The sequence below is a fragment of the Triturus cristatus genome, chromosome 12 (assembly GCF_964204655.1).
Source record: "Triturus cristatus chromosome 12, aTriCri1.1, whole genome shotgun sequence".
NCBI classification, from domain to species: domain Eukaryota; kingdom Metazoa; phylum Chordata; class Amphibia; order Caudata; family Salamandridae; genus Triturus; species Triturus cristatus.
The window spans coordinates 200,203,055-200,223,212 of record NC_140595.1 but is presented as its reverse complement, the minus strand read 5'-3'; the positions used below and the strand labels follow the sequence as shown (position 1 = coordinate 200,223,212).

Here is a 20,158-nt window from a genome sequence, read left to right as displayed (position 1 = left end):
GGTGACCGCCTTAACTCTCCCTGCCGCCATCACCACATACTGGCAGGTCTGAACCACCGCGGGCTCCACCAGGCCCTCCCTCCAGTACCGCTGTACCGCCGCGCACACCGCCGTGTGTAACAGGTAACTCCCATCCGGGAGGCCAAACTGTTCCTGCAGCACCCCAAATGGCGCCAACGCCCCGTCCACATACAGGTCTCCCACCATTTGCAATCCCAGCTCTTCCCACTCCGCGAGCGGCGACCAATCGCCACCATGCGGCAACGCCGTCAGCATCCCCAGCGGGATCTCTGGCGCGTACGGGTGCACCGCCTTCGCTCTCCTCATGCTCCTGCGCCAACACTGTCGGAGTGTCCTCTCCTCTATGGTGAGGTCTCGTAAGTCCAGCGTCTGTTGCAGGACTATGTAGGATAAAACGTGTCTCTGGATCCCGGAGTCCCTCTCGTGCTCAGGGCCTCTAAAGACTCTAGCGACATTTTGCGTCAGTACCTGTAGCTGCGCTGCCAGGTAGTACAATTCAAAATCGGGGACCGCCAACCCGCCGTCAAGTTTGGGTCGCACCAAGGTCTCCAAGGCCACCCGCCGCCGTCCGCCCCCCCACAGGAAGCCGACCACCAGCGATCTCAGCTCCGCAATTGTCCGTCGCATCAAAGGTACAAGGTTCAATATTTTCGTGCGTTTTATCTGCTCCAGAATTGCCCATCCGGGCCTAATCCCAAGCACGTTATGAAACTTGAATCCTCCGTTTACAATGGAGTTCACCCAATGCATTTCGGTCATCATTGGCCTTCGTCAGGGGTATCTACAATTATTAATAAATGTATGTCAGTCAAACAGAATGATTCTTATGCAACAACAGAACATTTACACACTTTGATTTCACCCCCCCTGCCCCTTAAATAAAATAATCGATGTTCGTGAACACCAAAATACAGGGCTATCTTCTAATAACTTATTCCAGAGATATCTACCCCTTTCTGCCATGCATTCCCAACCACAATCCACTAAACAGTGCTCATTAACCTTAAATGCTAACGTACCTCCCAAGTGCAATTTACGTGACCCTAAGTGCAAACGTAACTGCCAAGTGCAACTTACGTGACCCTAAGTGCAAACGTACCTCCCAAGTGCAATTTACGTGACCCTAAGTGCAAACGTAACTGCCAAGTGCAACTTACGTGACCCTAAGTGCAAACGTAACTGCCAAGTGCAACTTACGTGACCCTAAGTGCAAACATAACTGCCAAGTGCAACTTACGTGACCCTAAGTGCAAATGTAGCTCCCAAGTGCAATTTACATGACCCTAAGTGCAAACATAACTGCCAAGTGCAACTTACGGGACCCTAAGTGCAAACGTAACTGCCAAGTGCAACTTACGTGACCCTAAGTGCATACGTAACTGCCAAGTACAACTTACGTGACCCTAAGTGCAAACGTAACTGCCAAGTGCAACTTACGTGACCCTAAGTACAAACGTAACTGCCAAGTACAACTTACGTGACCCTAAGTGCAAACATAACTGCCAAGTGCAACTTACGTGACCCTAAGTGCAAACGTAACTGCCAAGTACAACTTACGTGACCCTAAGTGCAAACGTAACTGCTAAGTACATCTTGCTTTCATTCCGCTAGTGAAACTCAAAGTGACTAATTGATGAGTGATGCCTCCTGTGCGAATCCTCTCCGATTTGTAACTAAACAAAACTACTGTCTGAAACATTCCAGTCTCCGGTAATCCTGCCCCGCTACAAACAGCGGTCCTTCTTTCTCTGTTCTCGAGCATAATCACATTGAAATCACCCCACGCCACTCTTTATAAAGCCCTCATAACTCTCCCCAGCTGTAACCAATCCGTATCATCTAATCCTATGCTCCACCCCCAGGAGTCTCCTCCGACCCGACTACAATACCCCCAATCCCTCTAACGTGAAATACACAATGTCCTGCTCCCCGTGTATATCAAAAAGCGAGGAGTGAAGCAGGAATGAATGCTAGCCCTGCTGCTTTTCAGTCTATTCATTGCTGACCTACCACAGATACTTGATGTTGCTAATAGTCACTCCCCAAAAATAGGCAATGCAACTTGTTGTGCTGCAGATCAGGGCATACAAATTCTCCCTACTTCCACGGATAGAGTAATTTCACAGATACACGCACACGCACTCATCACACACTTGGGCCCATTTCACTAACACACGCTCGATTACTCTATCAGCACTAAACATGGAGAGAGAAAACTCCTAAAACACCCTGTATCTACAGTAAGGCCAATGCGATCAGATTGTTACTGTCCTGAGTCATGATCTAAACAACAATAATCACATAAGAGTACTCAATAATCGACAAGAAATAACCACCAACACAGTAATTCATAAATGATATTTTATCTAAAATTAGTTCAAATGAAAGTCAATCAATAGCAAAATCATTATTCTCAAAGTTACCTATTCTAGCTAAATGTCATAAATGGGTCAGGACAGGTCTCTCAGTAAAGTCTCCCGAGTCGCCGTCCTCACAGCATCGATCCTCACCAACGCAGGTTTGGGAAGAAGTGGCCTTAGACCCTCCCTAGTCTAACAATATTTATAATAGAACTTGCAAAATAAAGCAACATATAAAATTCTAAATGTTCATTGAATCACCAAGCAAAACGAGCAGGAAAGGATGTTGCATCGCAACATTTGTAAGAACCTCCGCTCAGAAAAATCACAAAAATAAAAAGACGGAAGAAGGAAACTCGAGTTTTGCAAAAGTTACTTTCATGAACGCATTTCCTCGGAACCATAGCGAAGCCACCGCTGTAATCACAAAGTTCATTGTGGCTTTCTTTTCCTCCAAGGACATTTGGAAGCTTGCCTGGAGTCGCTGTCATCACGGAAACTTTCTAAACTCCAGCAGGAGCCATGGTCAGGTGACTGTCAACCATGTTCAGCAAGGCCTTCTGACATTTTCACATTCACTCGAGTGCAGGCTGTAAACGGTAGCCATCTTGTTATAGGCCAAAACAGACCATCTTAATTAAAAGAGACACAAAACAACGTTACCACAGCATAATGATAAAACAGTGTTAACCCCACTAATACCCTTATGTGTATGTAATTATCTAGCCTTTTGCAACACAATAAAGCATTAGTACACGTTATTTCAAAAGCATTTTGTACTTTAAAACAAACAGCACTTAGCAACATTCATTTAATTAAACCTGCACATTATTATTGAGCAACATATATGCATTCCCACGTGTAGTTTCTCTAGTTAGTCATGTTGGTTAGTCAAAGTTTTCGCACAAAACCAATAATTATCGATTATAGATTAATAATTTTAGTCACGACTTATAGACAAAACTGGAGCTTAAAACTCGATAAATTTTCAACAGAAAACCCTGCTCCAGCAATCCCCCCTTTGGTGATATCATCACCAAATAAACAACCCAAAAAAAAAATTGAGTCCCATTTTAGGAGAAATTGAAAATGTCTTTTTTCTTTTTCACAACACTACACACCAGACTCCCTTTCATCATCCCTCTTCGTCTCTAAGTACACACTCTCCCTCAACTCTTCTAATTCTATCTCTTGTGGATCTCTCCTTGACCTCTTTTGTTTCTTTTCAGCATTACTTCTAATTATTCTCCTTTTCCCTCCCCTGTTTTTACAACACAAACACACCAATCTTAGTATCAACAAAGCAACAATTACACAGGTCAAAGGAAACAATATCTTACCTATAATAGTACTACCTATCTTAGCAATAAAACTCTTAACTGCTATCACTTTATTAGCTAATTTAGTCCAGATACTTTCAGCTTCCAATGGTACTAATTCTTCATGCAAATCAGTAATATTTTTGATATAGACCTTCAGGTCTTTGCTTTCGTCAGGAATGTAAGTACAACAATGTTGAACTTTCAGCATTCCACAGACTCCACCCTCCTTGGCCAATAGAATATCAAGGGCAAGTCGATTTTGCATAGACATGGCACGTACGGCAATCATCTCCGTATTCACCAAAAGAAACCCTCCAGCGGTACTTGTCGATAAGCGATCCACCACTGTTGACAGTTTCCGAATCCCATATGCATTTAAAGAAATTCCCACTGCTGGAATTAAAGCTCCAAAAATATCACCTACAATTTCTGACCAAGTTTCTCTCTTAAAACGTGTTAGTAAATTAATATGTTCTACATCTTCTATCTTATCTATATGAAAGATCTTTGGAAAGACCAGGCCCACATAACACGTGCCATACCAATGGTTAGGCAACCTGTAATAAGCCTTGTTCCCACAAACATAATACACTCCTGGGAAACTGGATCCTCTCCTCCCTTGAAACCCCATCCTGTTGCAATGAAGTATGTATCATGACACTCACTAGTCCCAACAAAATATGTATCATATTGGGATTTCTTTCTAGTAATACATAGTTTACCCTTCTGTGGTGCATCTAGAGCTAAAGTTGGACTAGCCCCATTCTTCAACTCTTTTCCCATCTCAATGTCCCAAATTGTCTCACTCACTCCATATTTCCCTGCCTTTTCATGCATGCTCATTCTCCTTTCCTCCACCATATTTAGGAAAGCCTTCTCCTCTTCTTTCAAACTGCAAGTTAAATTGTTCTTAAAAATGTAATCTAATGTTAATTCTTCTTTCTCAATAAAAATTTCACCAAAAATGTTAGCTTCTTTAGCTGGATTCAGCTTTTTATTAATAGGTAACTGCCCAAAAATGTTATCTTTGTTAGACATCTCATAATCTATTTTCCCTAACAAATAAAAAACACTACTTAGCACACTACAAGAAATTCCATACGTAGCTGGTAAATGGTGATAAGTAACACCCTCTGAAACGGATGCAGGTAATTGCATACATACGTAGCAATCCCTAACTTCCATCGTCTTCACGTATTCGTACAACAACTTTGAAAAAACATTGCTAGAAAAATCATTAATTGACCTATCTTTATGTATGTAAGCGTTACTAATTCTAGTTGGAACTACTTTATGCGAACTCTTCTCTGCATTAGTCACATTCTCAGTGTGTATTTCAAATGTACCTATTGTAACTCTAAAAGTAACTAATAAAGCTAGTACACCCCATAATAGCATTAATAATCCAGTACAGCAGCAGCACATTCTACACCATCTTTTTAAGAAGGCACATCTACTTTGATTATTTTCTATGTTAGCCATTTTACTACTTTGACCGTGTCTTTTGACTTAGCCTCTATTATTTCACTACTGGCACTTCTAGAACTTTGGATTACTTCAAACAGCTTAATTTCAGACTTTCCTCTCTTCACTTTTCTCCAAGTGACTCCTTTAGTTCACTCAATTTGGATATTCATCACTCTTCACTTCAACTTCTTCGACATCAAATTGTATTAGATCTCCAACAACATCCTCAGTATCTGACTTTTCTTCAATGTCAGTCAAGATAACTTTCAGGATTTCACCTGTATCTTCCTCAACCACTTCTCGTACGGTCTCCTCTGGATTTCCTTGACTTTCTGCCTCTTCACCTTCAGACAGTGCCACGTACGTCCATTCCGGTGACCTATACTTCTGGTTAGGTTTTCTGATTCTTTTGATTTCCTCTGGTTCTTTCGACTCTCTCTGCTTTTCACCTTTTACTGGATTTTGACTCGACACTTCGTTCACTTGTTCAGCTTTCAATGTATTTGCTCGTGTCAGTCTGTATCTCAGCCTCTTTATCCTGTTGTTAGGCCAAAGATCTCCTCTTACAACCTTTTTTTTGGTCTTACTTCTTTATTATTTCTTTCTCCAATCCAAGTCCTCTTTCTCAGAACTCGACCCTCTGATTTCTCATTCTCACTTTAATCTGATTCTGTCTCATTTGCCTCTTGTTCTTCAGCAGTTTTCTTTCGCTTCACAGTTTTTACCACCACTGATTGAGATTTCCCTAACTCTGTCCCTCCTCGGGTCTCCGACACGCAATCTTCTTGCTGTCTACTTGTCCCTTCACCTAGCTTATCAGGAATGTTCCCTACACCTCCTCGGGGGTCTTCCGCAATCTGTCCCTCTCTAACTTTTACTGACCCTGCTTCTTCAGGTGTAATCTCAAGTGGATTCTCAACTTCTTCATCTGATTCAGGAGTAGTCACTGTGGAATTGTTCTTTTCTCTTCTGTTTTCTCCACTGCTCGTTGGAACTTCAGGCACTCTTACAGAATCTGATCTCCCTTCTGAGACTCTCAATGGTTCTCTTGAAGCCTCCTCTGACTCTCTTTCTCCTTCACCTCTTCCAGAATTCCGATTCCTTCTCACTGGCTCAGCTTCTTCATCATTGCTTGAATCTGACTCTTCAAAGTACTCCTTACCAGTCCCATCTTTTGGATTAGGAACTCTCAGAGTATGACTTGCATGCACCCAGTTTTTCACACCGGCACACTTCACTGCAGTTGTCGTAGTCAGAATAACTTGTCTTGGCCTTCCCCACCTTGGAACCAAGCAATTCCTTCTTCTGTGCACTTTAATCCTCACCCAGTCCCCTGGACTCAGATCATGAGCTTGCTTCTTCTCAAGTGTTGTAGCGTCTTCTCCAACCTGGTGAAACACAGAATGAACTGCGTCAGCCAGGCCTTTACAGTAATCCAAAATCATGTCATCAGTTATTGTCATCAACTTATTGACAGGCACAAATGCATGACGCATTGCACGTCCCATCAAAATCTCATGTGGACTCAAACCAGTAGTTCTATCTGGAGTAGATCTAATAGTCATTAGCACTAGAGGCAAGACATCAGGCCATTTCATTCCAGTGGCTAAACACATCTTACCAATCCGATTTTTGATTGTGCCATTCATCTGCTCCACCACACCAGAAGCCTCTGGTCTGTATGCACAATGTAGCTTCTGCTGTATGCTCAATGCTTCACAAATTAAACTCATGAGCTCATTATAGAAGTGTCCACCTCTATCAGACTCAATTGTTACTGGAAACCCGTACCTAGGAATCAATTCTCTTAACAGTAACTTTGCAACTGTTATTCCATCATTTCTCCTAGTCGGATAGGCCTCCACCCATCTCAAGAACAAACAGACTACCACTAGAACATACCTCAATCTGTTCACTTGGGGCATTTCAATGAAATCAATCTGCATTCTCGTAAAAGGACCACCTTCTCTGCCTATCGTTCCCAGACTCACCACTGTCTTTTTCCCAGTGTTAAATTGCTGGCAAATCAAACATCTTTGACAGATGCTTTCTGCAATCATCCTGAACTTTGCATTATACCAAGTCTGCTTAAAAGACCTGATCATCGCATCCCTTCCCAAGTGTCCCTGGCCATGATACATTCTTGCCATTGTCGACAGCATAGAGTTGGGCATGACTGGTCTACCATCTCTATAGATCCAGACATGATCTGTTTCTCTTGGGGCACAACCTGCCTTGATCCAATCTTTCTTTTCTTCATTTCCTGCCTCATCCTGCAACTGTTTCACTTCATCCCACGTTTCTAGGACATTAGTAAACATCACAGAACAAAAAGACATTTCCTTTTCTCGTTCCCTATTAATCGAGTGATTATTTTTAGCACAATACTGTGCAATGTCGTTTGCAAAACGATTTCCAAGGGTATCAAAATCATCTCCTTGTCCATGAGCAGCACATTTTACAACTGCTAATTCTTTAGGCAGCTGTATCGCCTCAAGTAATTTCCCAATCACTTCAGCATTCTTTATTGGAGTCCCACTCGACGTCAAGAAACCTCTTTGTAGCCAAAGCTGGCCAAAATCATGCACGACTCCAAATCCGTACTGACTATCAGTCATTACAGTCACTCTCAGATTCTTCCCAATCTTGCAAGCTTTCGTCAATGCCACCAATTCAGCAACTTGAGCAGACTTCACTCCTTTCAATGGTGAAGCTTCCATAACTTCTGAAACTTTGCACACTGCATATGCTGCACATAGCACACCATCATCATTCCTCAGACAAGATCCATCCACAAACAGCACATGATCACTTTCAGGCAATGGAAGATCTCTTATGTCTGGTCTCGGCTTTGTACAGTAATCAAGCACATCCAAACAATTATGATCCTCTTCGTTCTTTACACCCACATTTTCAGTATCTGGCAATAATGTTGCTGGATTCACATTCACACATCTCTCAAGAGTCACATTTGATGCTCCCAAAATGACTTTCTCATATTTAGTCAGCCGACTATGTGACATATATTGAGTTCTGCTTCTCGTCAAAAGAATTGCCACATTATGAGGTACGAATAACCTTACAGGATATCCCATTATTATACCCTCACTCTGTTCCAAGCTTCTGCATGTGGCAGCTACTGATTTCAGACAACCTGGCAAACCCACAGCTACAGAGTCAAGTGTCGATGAGAAGTACGCAATAGGCCTTTTCAGTTGTCCATGCTTCTGGATTAACACTGAAAGTGCACATCCATTTCTCTCACTACAGTACAACTCAAACTCTTTTTCATAGTCTGGCATTCCCAAAGCAGGGGCTTCACACATTCTGCTCTTCAACTCCTCAAATGCTGCCCTTTGTTCTCCATCCAGTTCTAATGGATCTTTCACCTCACTTTTTGTCAGCTTAATCAGTGGCTTTGCTATCAGGGAGAAATTACTAATCCACTGACGACAATAACCCACCATCCCCAGAAACATCCTCACTTCTCTCTGGGTCCTTGGGGCTCTCATTCCCCTGATAATTTTGATCCTGTCATCAGTCACCTTTCTCAGACCCTTTTCAATATTGTGTCCAAGATAATGCACCTCTTTCTTGCAAAATTGCAGTTTGGCTGGAGATACTTTTAACCCTCCATCTGCCAGATGATTCAGTAAAGCTATGGTATCTACTTCACAAGCTTCACGTGTCTTTGATGCCACAAGTAGATCATCAATATACTGCACCAATACTGAGCTTTCAGGCATGATCAGACTCTCCAATGATTTTTTCAATAACTGATTGAATATCGAAGGACTCTCTGTGTACCCCTGTGGGATTCGACACCATGCTAAAATACGCTGGCCAAACCTAAATGCAAAAATCGGCTGGCTGTCATGATGCAATGGTATCGAGAAGAAAGCATGACACAAATCAATCACTGTGTACCACTCAGCATCATGTGGAATCTGATACAAAATCACTGACGGATTTGGCACAATGGGACAACATGCCACCACAATTTTGTTAACCTTTCTCAAATCTTGTACAATCCTGAACTTCCCATTAGGCTTCTTTAGCCCCATTATCGGTGAATTATACGGGCTACTCAGTAATTCTCTCAAAACTCCTTGCTGAATCATTTTCTCAATAATAGGAGTTATTCCTTCAATTATTTCTGGTGTCATTTTGTACTGAGGAATATTAGGATAAGTAATTCCCTCTTTCACTGAGATTTTCACAGGATCTACATTATTCATCAATCCCACATCTTCTCCAGTAAAATCCCAAACTGTCGTTTTCACCGTGTCTCTCAGCTCCTGAGGCAAGTCCTCTGGATTAAACACAGCATATGTACCAACCATCTCACTCTCTCTATTATCTAGAGTCATCCGGTACAAAACATCCTCATCTGGTGTTTCAAAAGCTATTCCATCCGGTGTACAGAAAATTGTACAATTCATCTTGCACAACAGGTCCCTGCCTAACAAATTCACTGGACTAGAGTCACAGACAACAAATCTGTGCATGTCTGAAAATTTCCCTATTCTTACCCTTACTGGTTCAGTAAGACGTGTCTTGATTTGTGTATTAGCTACACCAACTACTTGGATTGCTTCATCCGAGAGAGGAAGATTTCTAATATCTGCTGACCTGACAGTTGATCTCGTCGCTCCTGTGTCTACTAAAAAAGTAACACCTTCTTCATTTATTTTCCCATCTACAAATGGTCCTGCCTGGTCTATTTCTAGAGTTGCACCAAGTATGCACTCTTCCTCCTCTCTTCGGCACCGTCAATAATCACCTTCAGACTCACTCCCTTCATTCTTTAACAAATACTGTTGTACCGGGTTAGAACGCCTTTGTTTGTTTACCTGCTCATCATTGTAGAATCCCGAGTCCTGATTGTACTTTTGGGACCCTCTATTCTGCGGCAAGGGCGGTCTTGGCTCTTGACTCTGCTGTTTATCACCCTTCTGCTGTTGCTTCTGGTGATTACACCCCTCAGTCTGCACCTGTTGATTTAACGGTTTACTTTCATTATTCACTAATGGTGGATTGGTACACTCGGATCTCCAATGTCCCAGTTGACCACAGTTGTGGCACGGGAACTTTTTCTTTGCCTCTTCTAAATTCCCCTTTCCTTTCCCCACATATCTGGGCCTATTCCCCGGATTATTTGCCTGTTCCACCAACTGTGCTTCTTGTCTTTCCGCAACTTTCACCTGTGCCCACATTGCCTTTTCTTTCAGCTTTCTTTGTTTTGCTTCAATTTCATCACTGAAGTACTTTGCATGTCTCAGGATCTCATCTATTTTCTTACTCTGCCAGTCCACTGTATGCTCACGAATTCTCTCACTAATCTCAGGTCTCAGGCCATATACAAATCTGTATACAAAATGACTCAAATCCTTGTCACCCAGGTGTTCATCCCCACTGAATTGTTTAAAAGCCAGTATCAGCCTCTCATAAAAAGCATGAACTGATTCTTTTGCTTCCTGATGTGTTCGATCTATCTTAACCCAGTCTGTCTCTTTTGGAGGTACTTTATTTTTCAGGAATACAATTACCTGATCGTATTTTTTCATTACTTCTGGATCTGGTGCTCCTGTTTTCTGATCCCTTGGATATTCCTCAGTAGGCCAACTTACAACTATTTTACACTCAGCCCACAAGTCTGCTGGAACAATTATATCAAACAGACTATTCAGATCAATCCACAGCACCTTCGACAACTTCACAAATCTGTCTACCTGCCTATACCACTCGACGGGCTTTTCTCTCAGTCGAGGGAAATCATTTGTAAATGATAAAATATCCTGTCTGGTCCATGGAACATGTACATATCCTCCTCCAGGTATTTCTCTCATGGGATAAGCATCCACTGTTTTCTCTTTTTCTCTCACAGGAAATGCTGAATAAGTTCTGTCCACTGATTCTTCCCTTTTCTTGTACCACCTATCCTTCCATCTTTCTACATCACCCCATTTTCGCAATAAGGCAATCATCTCTTTAATCTGTCCTGTTCTGCCTGCACCATTTAGATTTTCAATATCCTTATCCGTGAAATCCACCCTGTAAGGTTTCTGCAAAACTTTCACCTTATCCATGTCAACTCCCTGTTCACTCGCTATTGTTCTTAACCTTTCATGTGTATTCTTAACCCTCCAAGTGATGCTTTTGCACATTAATAACAATTCTCCATCATGATGGGTTTTGAGTATGTCTGTAGAAATTGTCCCTGCAACAAGCTCCTCCAATTCAATGCGTAACCTGGCTACATCAATTGCCTGCGAATCTTTATCCTTCTTTTAAAGGACTTTCAACCAATCATTCAAATCTTCAGCTGTTATTTCTGTAGACTTTTTCACTGCACCCATTTTCTCTGGCATCCTTTGTGGTTCCAAAATCGGCATCCCTGAACTACTAGTATCACTAGTATCCAATCTTGAATTAGACTGCACCTCTAATCCTCCACTACATGTGTCACGTCTTGATTGTCTCAAATCATTATTTTCTGTCCTTATTCCTGACTCTCCTGAAGGACCAGCCAAACTTGTTAATTTATTCCCTACATATGGAACCATCAAACCATTCTCACCCGTCCTCTGCTTATCAAAAATAGGCATAACCGGACCTATGGTTACAGGCACCGTAACAGCTTCCAAATTCTTCGTCAGCTCTCTAATCTTTTCAGTCAGTTCAGATGTAGTTCTGGCTAATTCTCTCGTATTCTCATCACCACATCGATTCTCTCTCTCTTTTTCTCTAAAAGAGCTACCACTTTTTAAATCAGGTGTCACAACTTCTGTCTCTATGATACGCAAAGTATCTCTTATTGGAGTAGCAACTGGTGTGCTCTCTTCTGGTTCTGGTCTATATGGTGGTGGTCTCTTGTAAATCATGTCATCCAAGACCTCATCCTCATAATCATTAACTCTATACCTTTTCACTTCTGCTTCTGGTACCCCTCTTGTTTCCTTTCTTTCTTCCTTCTCTTCAATTGCCCTCATAGGATATAATCCTTCTGTCTCGCCATCTCCTCATTCGATCACGATGAGTTTCACGATCATATTTCCTCCCAAACATATACCTATAGTTGCCTCCAGACCTCTGTTTTTCTCGCTCATATACTTCATCTTCCCATTCCACCAACGCCTCAAATTGTGTCGGCCTTGGTCTTGGGTCAAGACACAACATCTTTTCCCGTAAATTTCTCAACACGGCCATATTAAATGAACCATGTTCCGGGAAGGCTAAAACACCATCCTCTCTAGTGTACCTAACCCAATTGTCTAACCATATACAGGTATGATACCCATATTTCGCAGCCATGAAGGATGCAGGCGTTTTCGTCGGAGGTAACAATTCACCTTCTCTTGTTTTAATGTCCTTATCCTTGTCGAACCATCTTTTTAATTTACCGAACAAGGATTTCTTCTTTTTCTCTTCTTGGTAATACATTTTAGCGTTTACCAAATCTTTTTAATTCCTTCCGTAACGCAACTGTACGGTACAATCTTTCGTCCAATAACAGCGCGACTCACACCAACGCACCAATCCTGGAGCGTCTACGTCACCCTGTACTCCTTCCAATCCCTGCGCGGCTCACACCAACGCACCAATCCCAGCGCGAACACTGTTCTGATTCACTACCCAATCAGAGCGCGGTCTCTATGACGTCACCAGTCGCTGACTGCAGCTTCTGCTCTGTCTCCTGTCACTCGTCTACCCCTCCTTTACAAAATCCCCTCAGTAGACTTCGTTTTAATTTTCCACAAAATCTATTAGTTACAACATTAAAACATTTCCATTGTCTGCTTCGCTAACCACAGAACAGTAAAGAAAATCTGTTTTACAAGAATCCCGTCTTTCCCTGAAACAGCACTCACTTCTGCTCCACTACGGAATTAATACTCTCGTTGACACAGTAGCACATTCCTCTACTCTGCCCTTCTAACATGCATTCATTAACTGTTTCCTCTAGGACTGCTCCAAAGAGTCTTACAATCAATTAAATGCTCATACATTCACGCACTTTCATACAAGAAAATGTAGTACATACACACTAATCCTGCTTTTTTCGAGAACAGCAAACAGTCTGCCCCACTACAGAATTATAACACACGTTAACCAAGCAGTGTATACCTCTGCCCAGTCCTTCAAACAAGCTCAGAGAATACCTATTACTTCTCCAGCGGTAAGCTTTAACGGCAAACCTTACGGATCCCTGGGACTTAAGACCAGAGTTTCACAGATAACCTTCGCTATCATACGCACTCCTTTTATACCGAAAATATGTCCCTAATAGTAACACACGACGATGTCACTGATTCCGAACCCAGACAATGTGACGCGCAACTTCAATTGTCACACGTTTCTCCTGCATACGTACAGGACCAACAATCCCGTCTTTCCCGAGAGCAGTATATACTTCCCTCTGCCCTACTACGGAACTGCCACCAGCTCCTAAGTTCCAGAAGCACTACATAAAACTCAATACGACGACTTCAACATATAGTATTAGTACATATACCAACATCAATCAATAAATCAATGAATCAAAAAGCCAATATACAAGCAATCTAATCAGATCAAGACAATAATCAAAACCATTACTCTGCTACCAGGAAATTGCTGCAGATCAGGGCATACAAATTCTCCCTACTTCCACGGATAGAGTAATTTCACAGATACACGCACACGCACTCATCACACACTTGGGCCCATTTCACTAACACACGCTCGATTACTCTATCAGCACTAAACATGGAGAGAGAAAACTCCTAAAACACCCTGTATCTACAGTAAGGCCAATGCGATCAGATTGTTACTGTCCTGAGTCATGATCTAAACAACAATAATCACATAAGAGTACTCAATAATCGACAAGAAATAACCACCAACACAGTAATTCATAAATGATATTTTATCTAAAATTAGTTCAAATGAAAGTCAATCAATAGCAAAATCATTATTCTCATAGTTACCTATTCTAGCTAAATGTCATAAATGGGTCAGGACAGGTCTCTCAGTAAAGTCTCCCGAGTCGCCGTCCTCACAGCATCGATCCTCACCAACGCAGGTTTGGGAAGAAGTGGCCTTAGACCCTCCCTAGTCTAACAATATTTATAATAGAACTTGCAAAATAAAGCAACATATAAAATTCTAAATGTTCATTGAATCACCAAGCGAAACAAGCAGGAAAGGATGTTGCATCGCAACATTTGTAAGAACCTCCGCTCAGAAAAATCACAAAAATAAAAAGACGGAAGAAGGAAACTCGAGTTTTGCAAAAGTTACTTTCATGAACGCATTTCCTCGGAACCATAGCGAAGCCACCGCTGTAATCACAAAGTTCATTGTGGCTTTCTTTTCCTCCAAGGACATTTGGAAGCTTGCCTGGAGTCGCTGTCATCACGGAAACTTTCTAAACTCCAGCAGGAGCCATGGTCAGGTGACTGTCAACCATGTTCAGCAAGGCCTTCTGACATTTTCACATTCACTCGAGTGCAGGCTGTAAACGGTAGCCATCTTGTTATAGGCCAAAACAGACCATCTTAATTAAAAGAAACACAAAACAACGTTACCACAGCATAATGATAAAACAGTGTTAACCCCACTAATACCCTTATGTGTATGTAATTATCTAGCCTTTTGCAACACAATAAAGCATTAGTACACGTTATTTCAAAAGCATTTTGTACTTTAAAACAAACAGCACTTAGCAACATTCATTTAATTAAACCTGCACATTATTATTGAGCAACATATATGCATTCCCACGTGTAGTTTCTCTAGTTAGTCATGTTGGTTAGTCAAAGTTTTCGCACAAAACCAATAATTATCGATTATAGATTAATAATTTTAGTCACGACTTATAGACAAAACTGGAGCTTAAAACTCGATAAATTTTCAACAGAAAACCCTGCTCCAGCAGTTGCACGCAGATGACCTTGCCCTATTAAGGCTCATAAGGGTAGGTCTCCAACGACTGCTTAACCAGCTGTGCATTATTCCAATAATTTAGAGGTGAACCTGAAAAAAATGAAGGTTGTAACATTTGGTTTGAAAAAACATCAGGGGGGGATGGTGTTATAATGGCAATAGAGTCGCGTTGGATCACCTAGGAGTATACATTGATGCCAGATGCTGTTTTGTGAATCATCAGGAAGAAGTTGAGGCAAAAGCCCTGACCCTTCAGGTGACACTATCGAAATTAATATTGGGTTCAAGCCTCTCTCCACTACTAGGGCAGCAAACCCAGCCAGCTCAATTTTAAAAGGAGTTTAGGAAAGTGCATTCGCCTCTGGTCATTTCTCTCGCACAGGGCACTACCCGCGAAACGCAGGCATGCTTGGGCAGTTATCAGCAGGTATCAGCCAGCCACCCCAGCATCATATCTTCCCTGTACATAAGCCATCCATCAGAAGGCAAGATTGATGGGCCTTAGGCTAGGGAAGTGGCCATTCCTGAAACATCTAGCTAGTTGGCGTCGTCCAAGTGAGAATACAACCTGCAGGGGCTGTGAAGAAACATTCAAACACGTTGTATGCCTCTGACCATCACTACTGAACGAACGTAGGACCAGACTACAGAGAGAGTGGAACAAACTGAGTCCGTACATGTCGGCAGGACATCACTGCCTATTTAAATCCCGAACATTTTACTGATGAAGTTTGTCACCATTGCATCCAGTATGTTCAGCCTGCTAAGGGTTAACAGCTGAGCTCTGCAGACTCTCAAACTATCTGCTGAAATTGATCAGCCACATGAACTGTCCCCAACAACAACAGACCCTTGAGCGATGCAAACCCGAGGGTGCCTACTTTGAGGATTACTCTGTCGCTGCCCATGTTGTTTTTTAGGTCGAGCCTAGAGCAGCGCATGCGCTGCTGCTCGACTTTTAGTAAGGGGCTTTTCAAAGTGCTACACTGTGGCCTAGAGCTTGCGTGTTTTCTTTCACATTCCTGAAGTCGATAGCTTCCTTGTTGCTCTTTGTTACCACAACTGTCCACAAGGTGGTGGTGTTCCCACATTGTTGTATATGGAAGCTACTTAAAATAGACAACATAGAAGTTAATACGGCATAGTGTTGCTTCCTGGCCAGTATTGTATCGACACAGCTGGTGTTTGTATGTCACGACCGTTTAAAAAAACAAGCATTAGCATAGCCAATAGGTCTCGCCTTTGGGACCTTATAAGTGTTTAGTTATCCAGCACAATATTCTTGGTGCAACAACATCAAGTGCTGCATGGCTAAACCCTTATAAGGTCCCAAAGGCGAGACCTATTGGCTATGCCAATGCTTGTTTTTTTTTTTTGTTTTATCACACCAGCATGCTATCAAACAACTGCTCTGTTATAAATGAGGTTCAATTTGCTGCGATTACGGTTGAAGCTAACCCCGACGGGACATACTTGAAGTTTATTTTTGTGTGTAAAAACGGGTGTCTCTAGGCATTTGCACTTTATCTAACTGTTATGCTGCTACCAATGAGGAATAACTAGCAGCTATTTTTATCTAACCGTCTAGCGCGGTATATCCAGTATGTTTTAAATTGTTGATTACACTGTCTTAGTATGTGTGGACCCGGCTTTTGCTCTATTAATTGAACATGTTTTTAGCAAATAAAATCAAACTGCAGTTTTTAACGTTGTAATATGGACTCGGTGTTCTTTTCAAACTTGTAATGGTTTTAAATAACCACAAGCAATAAAGCATTATATATGCATTACTCTCTTGTATGAAAAACAATAATAGGCAATCCTATAGAAAAGTAAAGGTGAAGTAATGCTCATTTTTTATTCTGCTTCTGATATGAACAAATAGGAAATTCTGGATTCATTTTTTTTAAGTCGGGTATAAGGAACATTGTTGATGCAATGTCTTTCCTACTGTTAATGAAAGCATTCCCAAGGCATCGAGTTAACCAGGAAGCCAAGGAATAATCTAGAGTGAGTGTGATGTGAGTGTAATACAGAGTAGTGACACACCACAATTTTATTCATTGTGATTTTTGTAATTTTGTGCTATGGTCTGGGCAATGAATTTCTTGTTATGTAACTTTCTGTTCAGTATTGATTCACAGAATACTCATTGTATAATTTATCACTCTTCGAAATAAGGGCCCAGTGAGAGTCATCCTGTTAAATGTGAGCTTTAAAACAGTTTCCCTGTCTGCCTCAAAAGTCTTTGTATGATTTCTGCCATTAACTGAAGGCTGCCTGCCCCTCAGGACAAAGCAGGAACTATTTTTGCTGAACATTTTGTGTGCATCTTCCATCAGTTTCCCAGTGTGCAGATATTTGCGGTTGAGACTAGTGGGGCAAGTTGTTTCTTGTGAAGTCCCTTTGATCCTGACATCCCTTTAGTGAGGGGTGGCACAGGGAAAAGTCCATAAGATTCGAGCTTCTTGAGAACAAACTATGTCATATTCAGTAGGAGCACATGGCCAGTACTATATTGAAAATAACAGTGAAGCCTGACATGTTTATCCACCTGCTCCCAGGGAGAGTGATGTTTGGGGTCTGGAGTCTTCCCAGAGTAGTCGCTGTTTGATGAACGCCCGTCTCTTCCCTGTCTTCCACGCCACGGAGTCGCTGGGCTTGAGGGATGTTCTGTGGTTCTTGGACCCGTTGCCGGACAAGAGAGAGCTGTTGCAGTGGCGGGCGTCATGGCGCATGTCCTGGACAGAGCTGTTGCAGTACCGGGACCAGGAGGCAGAGCTGAGGTTGCGACGTACCATGTTCTTTCGCCAGGCGCAGGAGAAGGTGCGGCGGTCACTCCTGGAGCGACGAGACTGCAGCCTCCTACCACTAATCAGAACCGCTGTGTATGAGAGCGCCCATCAGCTCATGTTGAACACATTGGACCAAGGTGAGAGTGCAAGACAGCAAAGAGCAGGAGGGGGCAGTAGTGTAATGGTAAGGACTGTGTGTGTAGCAAAAGATGTTTCGGATGATCGTCAAAAACTGGGACTGCTGTAGGGCACGATGAGGTGTGTTTGGAAAGATGCATGTGAGCTTTGTGTGCGAGAGCAGGAGGTGCTTGCTGCAGGGTGGATTGAAGTTCATTGGCAGAGCCGTACAGGTCGCCTGGCACTAGAACAATAAAGGGGCAGCAGGCCAGAATTGAACTGCATGACAGAGTATGCAGACCCAGTAGTAGAGAAGCAGGAAGTGTAGATGATTAGGGTGAGTTGCATCAGCAGGACTGAGTAAGTTGCACCTAATTAAACCAAAGGAGATGAGTACTAAGGTGAATGATAAATGTGTATGAGCAAGACATGGGATCAGCAATTTGGGCTTGAAGTATGTGACGGACGGAGCTTTGTTGGTTTCCTAGAACTGGAATGGGCGGATTAGACAAATTTGAGTGGAAGGGTGAACTCCAGAAAAGCATTTATGCCAGTGACCGAGATGAATGTAAGCACAGCTCTCATCTTGTGCAAGGGTTGTGGATTTGCTATAGGGGTTCTCATATATGAAAAGGATCCATATATGTTCTATTAACCAATTTTAATCATACCGGTATATCCACTGTGACCCTGTCTTAGATGTGCAGAGATGGCACCCTGTCAGCAGTGGTAGAGTCCTAGTCAGTAGGCATTATTAGAGGGTTAGGCCTTCTGCAGACAAATTGCATGTTTGCTCCAGTTAGAGTCTAAAGGTTTCTCCTTGTTCCATAGTGGCCTCTGTCGCCAAGGACCCCGGGGTGGCAGCCCGTGCACTTGCTTGCATCGCGGACGTTCTGGGCTGCATGGCTGAGGGAAAGGGTGGCTTGCGGAGTGGACCAGCGGCCAACCAGGAGTGGACCAGGGCCTTCCAGTATCTCGAGCAGAAAGATATTGTTAACGGTGTGGAGGAGCTGGCAAGAGTGAGGAACAAGTGGCTGAGCAGGTGATGTATGGGGGATGGGTGGTGTTTAAGGACATTCTGTGTTGTGGGCAGCACTGCTTCACCTCAGGATAACGATGATTAGTCCATCGCGGTTGATGTTCCTATTGAAATGATTCCTGTGAGCTTGACATGGCTGGGTAGGCTGTGGTGGGACACCCTTCCAGAAGGAATCAGTGAACATCTGCTTGTGCCCCAGCCCTGACAGACCCTCTCAGTTTCCAGGTCAGACTTACACACAGAGAGAAGGCCACAGCAGCCAGCCCACCAAAACACAACTGGAGCAATGCTAATCAAGCAGGCGGTACATGTAAAGAGTGACCCCCAGAGTAGAGTAGGAGAGAAGCAGGCGAGCCAGAGAACTGCAAGAGAACCAGATGGAGAGCCGTGTGCTCAGCACTGAGACTCCGGGACCAAGAGGGAGTCTTAGCGGGGCCTCAGACCCAAGTAGGACCAGCCTGGCACCATTGGGGAGCTTGGGAAGAGACACATAGACAGGAAGTGAGTAGAGTCTCTGGACTGCAACAGAACCAGAGTTGTAAGAGCAAGATCAGCCTAAATGGAGACTCAGGTACAGCCGGGCACGATTAATGAACCTTGAAATGTGCCACGGTGTCTAACCTGCAGCTCTGGTCATTCGCCATAATTGTTTATGATTGACATAAATGGCACAGTGAGGTTGTTTCTGTTTATAAGTGGATGAGCCAGCCGTCAAAAATAAAATATGGAATATCTAAGCTGGCATTCTCAATCTGTCCGCTTGTTCCTCCAGGCCGGCCCTGCTGGTGAGAGCTGCGCGACACTATGAGGGGGCAGAGCAGATCCTGATCCGCCAGGCTGTCATGTCCGCTTGTCAGTTTGTCACTGTTGAACAGACAGTACTTCCTCCTGTTGGTGATTGGGTGGTAGTGGAATGCCCTGCCCGTATTGACGTATCAGGTAAGTTGTTTCTAATGAGTAAGAGGGGTGAAGTGGAAGGAAAAAATGCTATGAATCAGGATTGGAGCTAATGGGAGCGTGTTTAATTACAGGTAGAGATGTTGTCCTCTGGAAGACTCTAGACCTGTGGTCCTCAAACTTTGTAGAACCACGATACACTTTTTTTAGAAA

At 42.9% G+C, this 20,158-nt stretch overlaps 1 protein-coding gene across 5 annotated transcripts in view; it reads left to right on the top strand.

The window, feature by feature from the left end:
- The window catches only part of FCSK (fucose kinase), an 808,393-nt gene that overhangs the window by 735,534 nt on the left and 52,701 nt on the right, over positions 1 to 20,158 (top strand). For all 5 annotated transcript variants that reach the window (XM_085639472.1, XM_085639470.1, XM_085639473.1 and 2 more), the window contains 3 exons: positions 17,662 to 18,029; positions 18,841 to 19,051; positions 19,821 to 19,987. In XM_085639472.1, the coding sequence (XP_085495598.1) occupies positions 17,662 to 18,029; positions 18,841 to 19,051; positions 19,821 to 19,987 (746 nt within the window). The remainder of the gene's footprint in view (positions 1 to 17,661; positions 18,030 to 18,840; positions 19,052 to 19,820; positions 19,988 to 20,158) is intronic.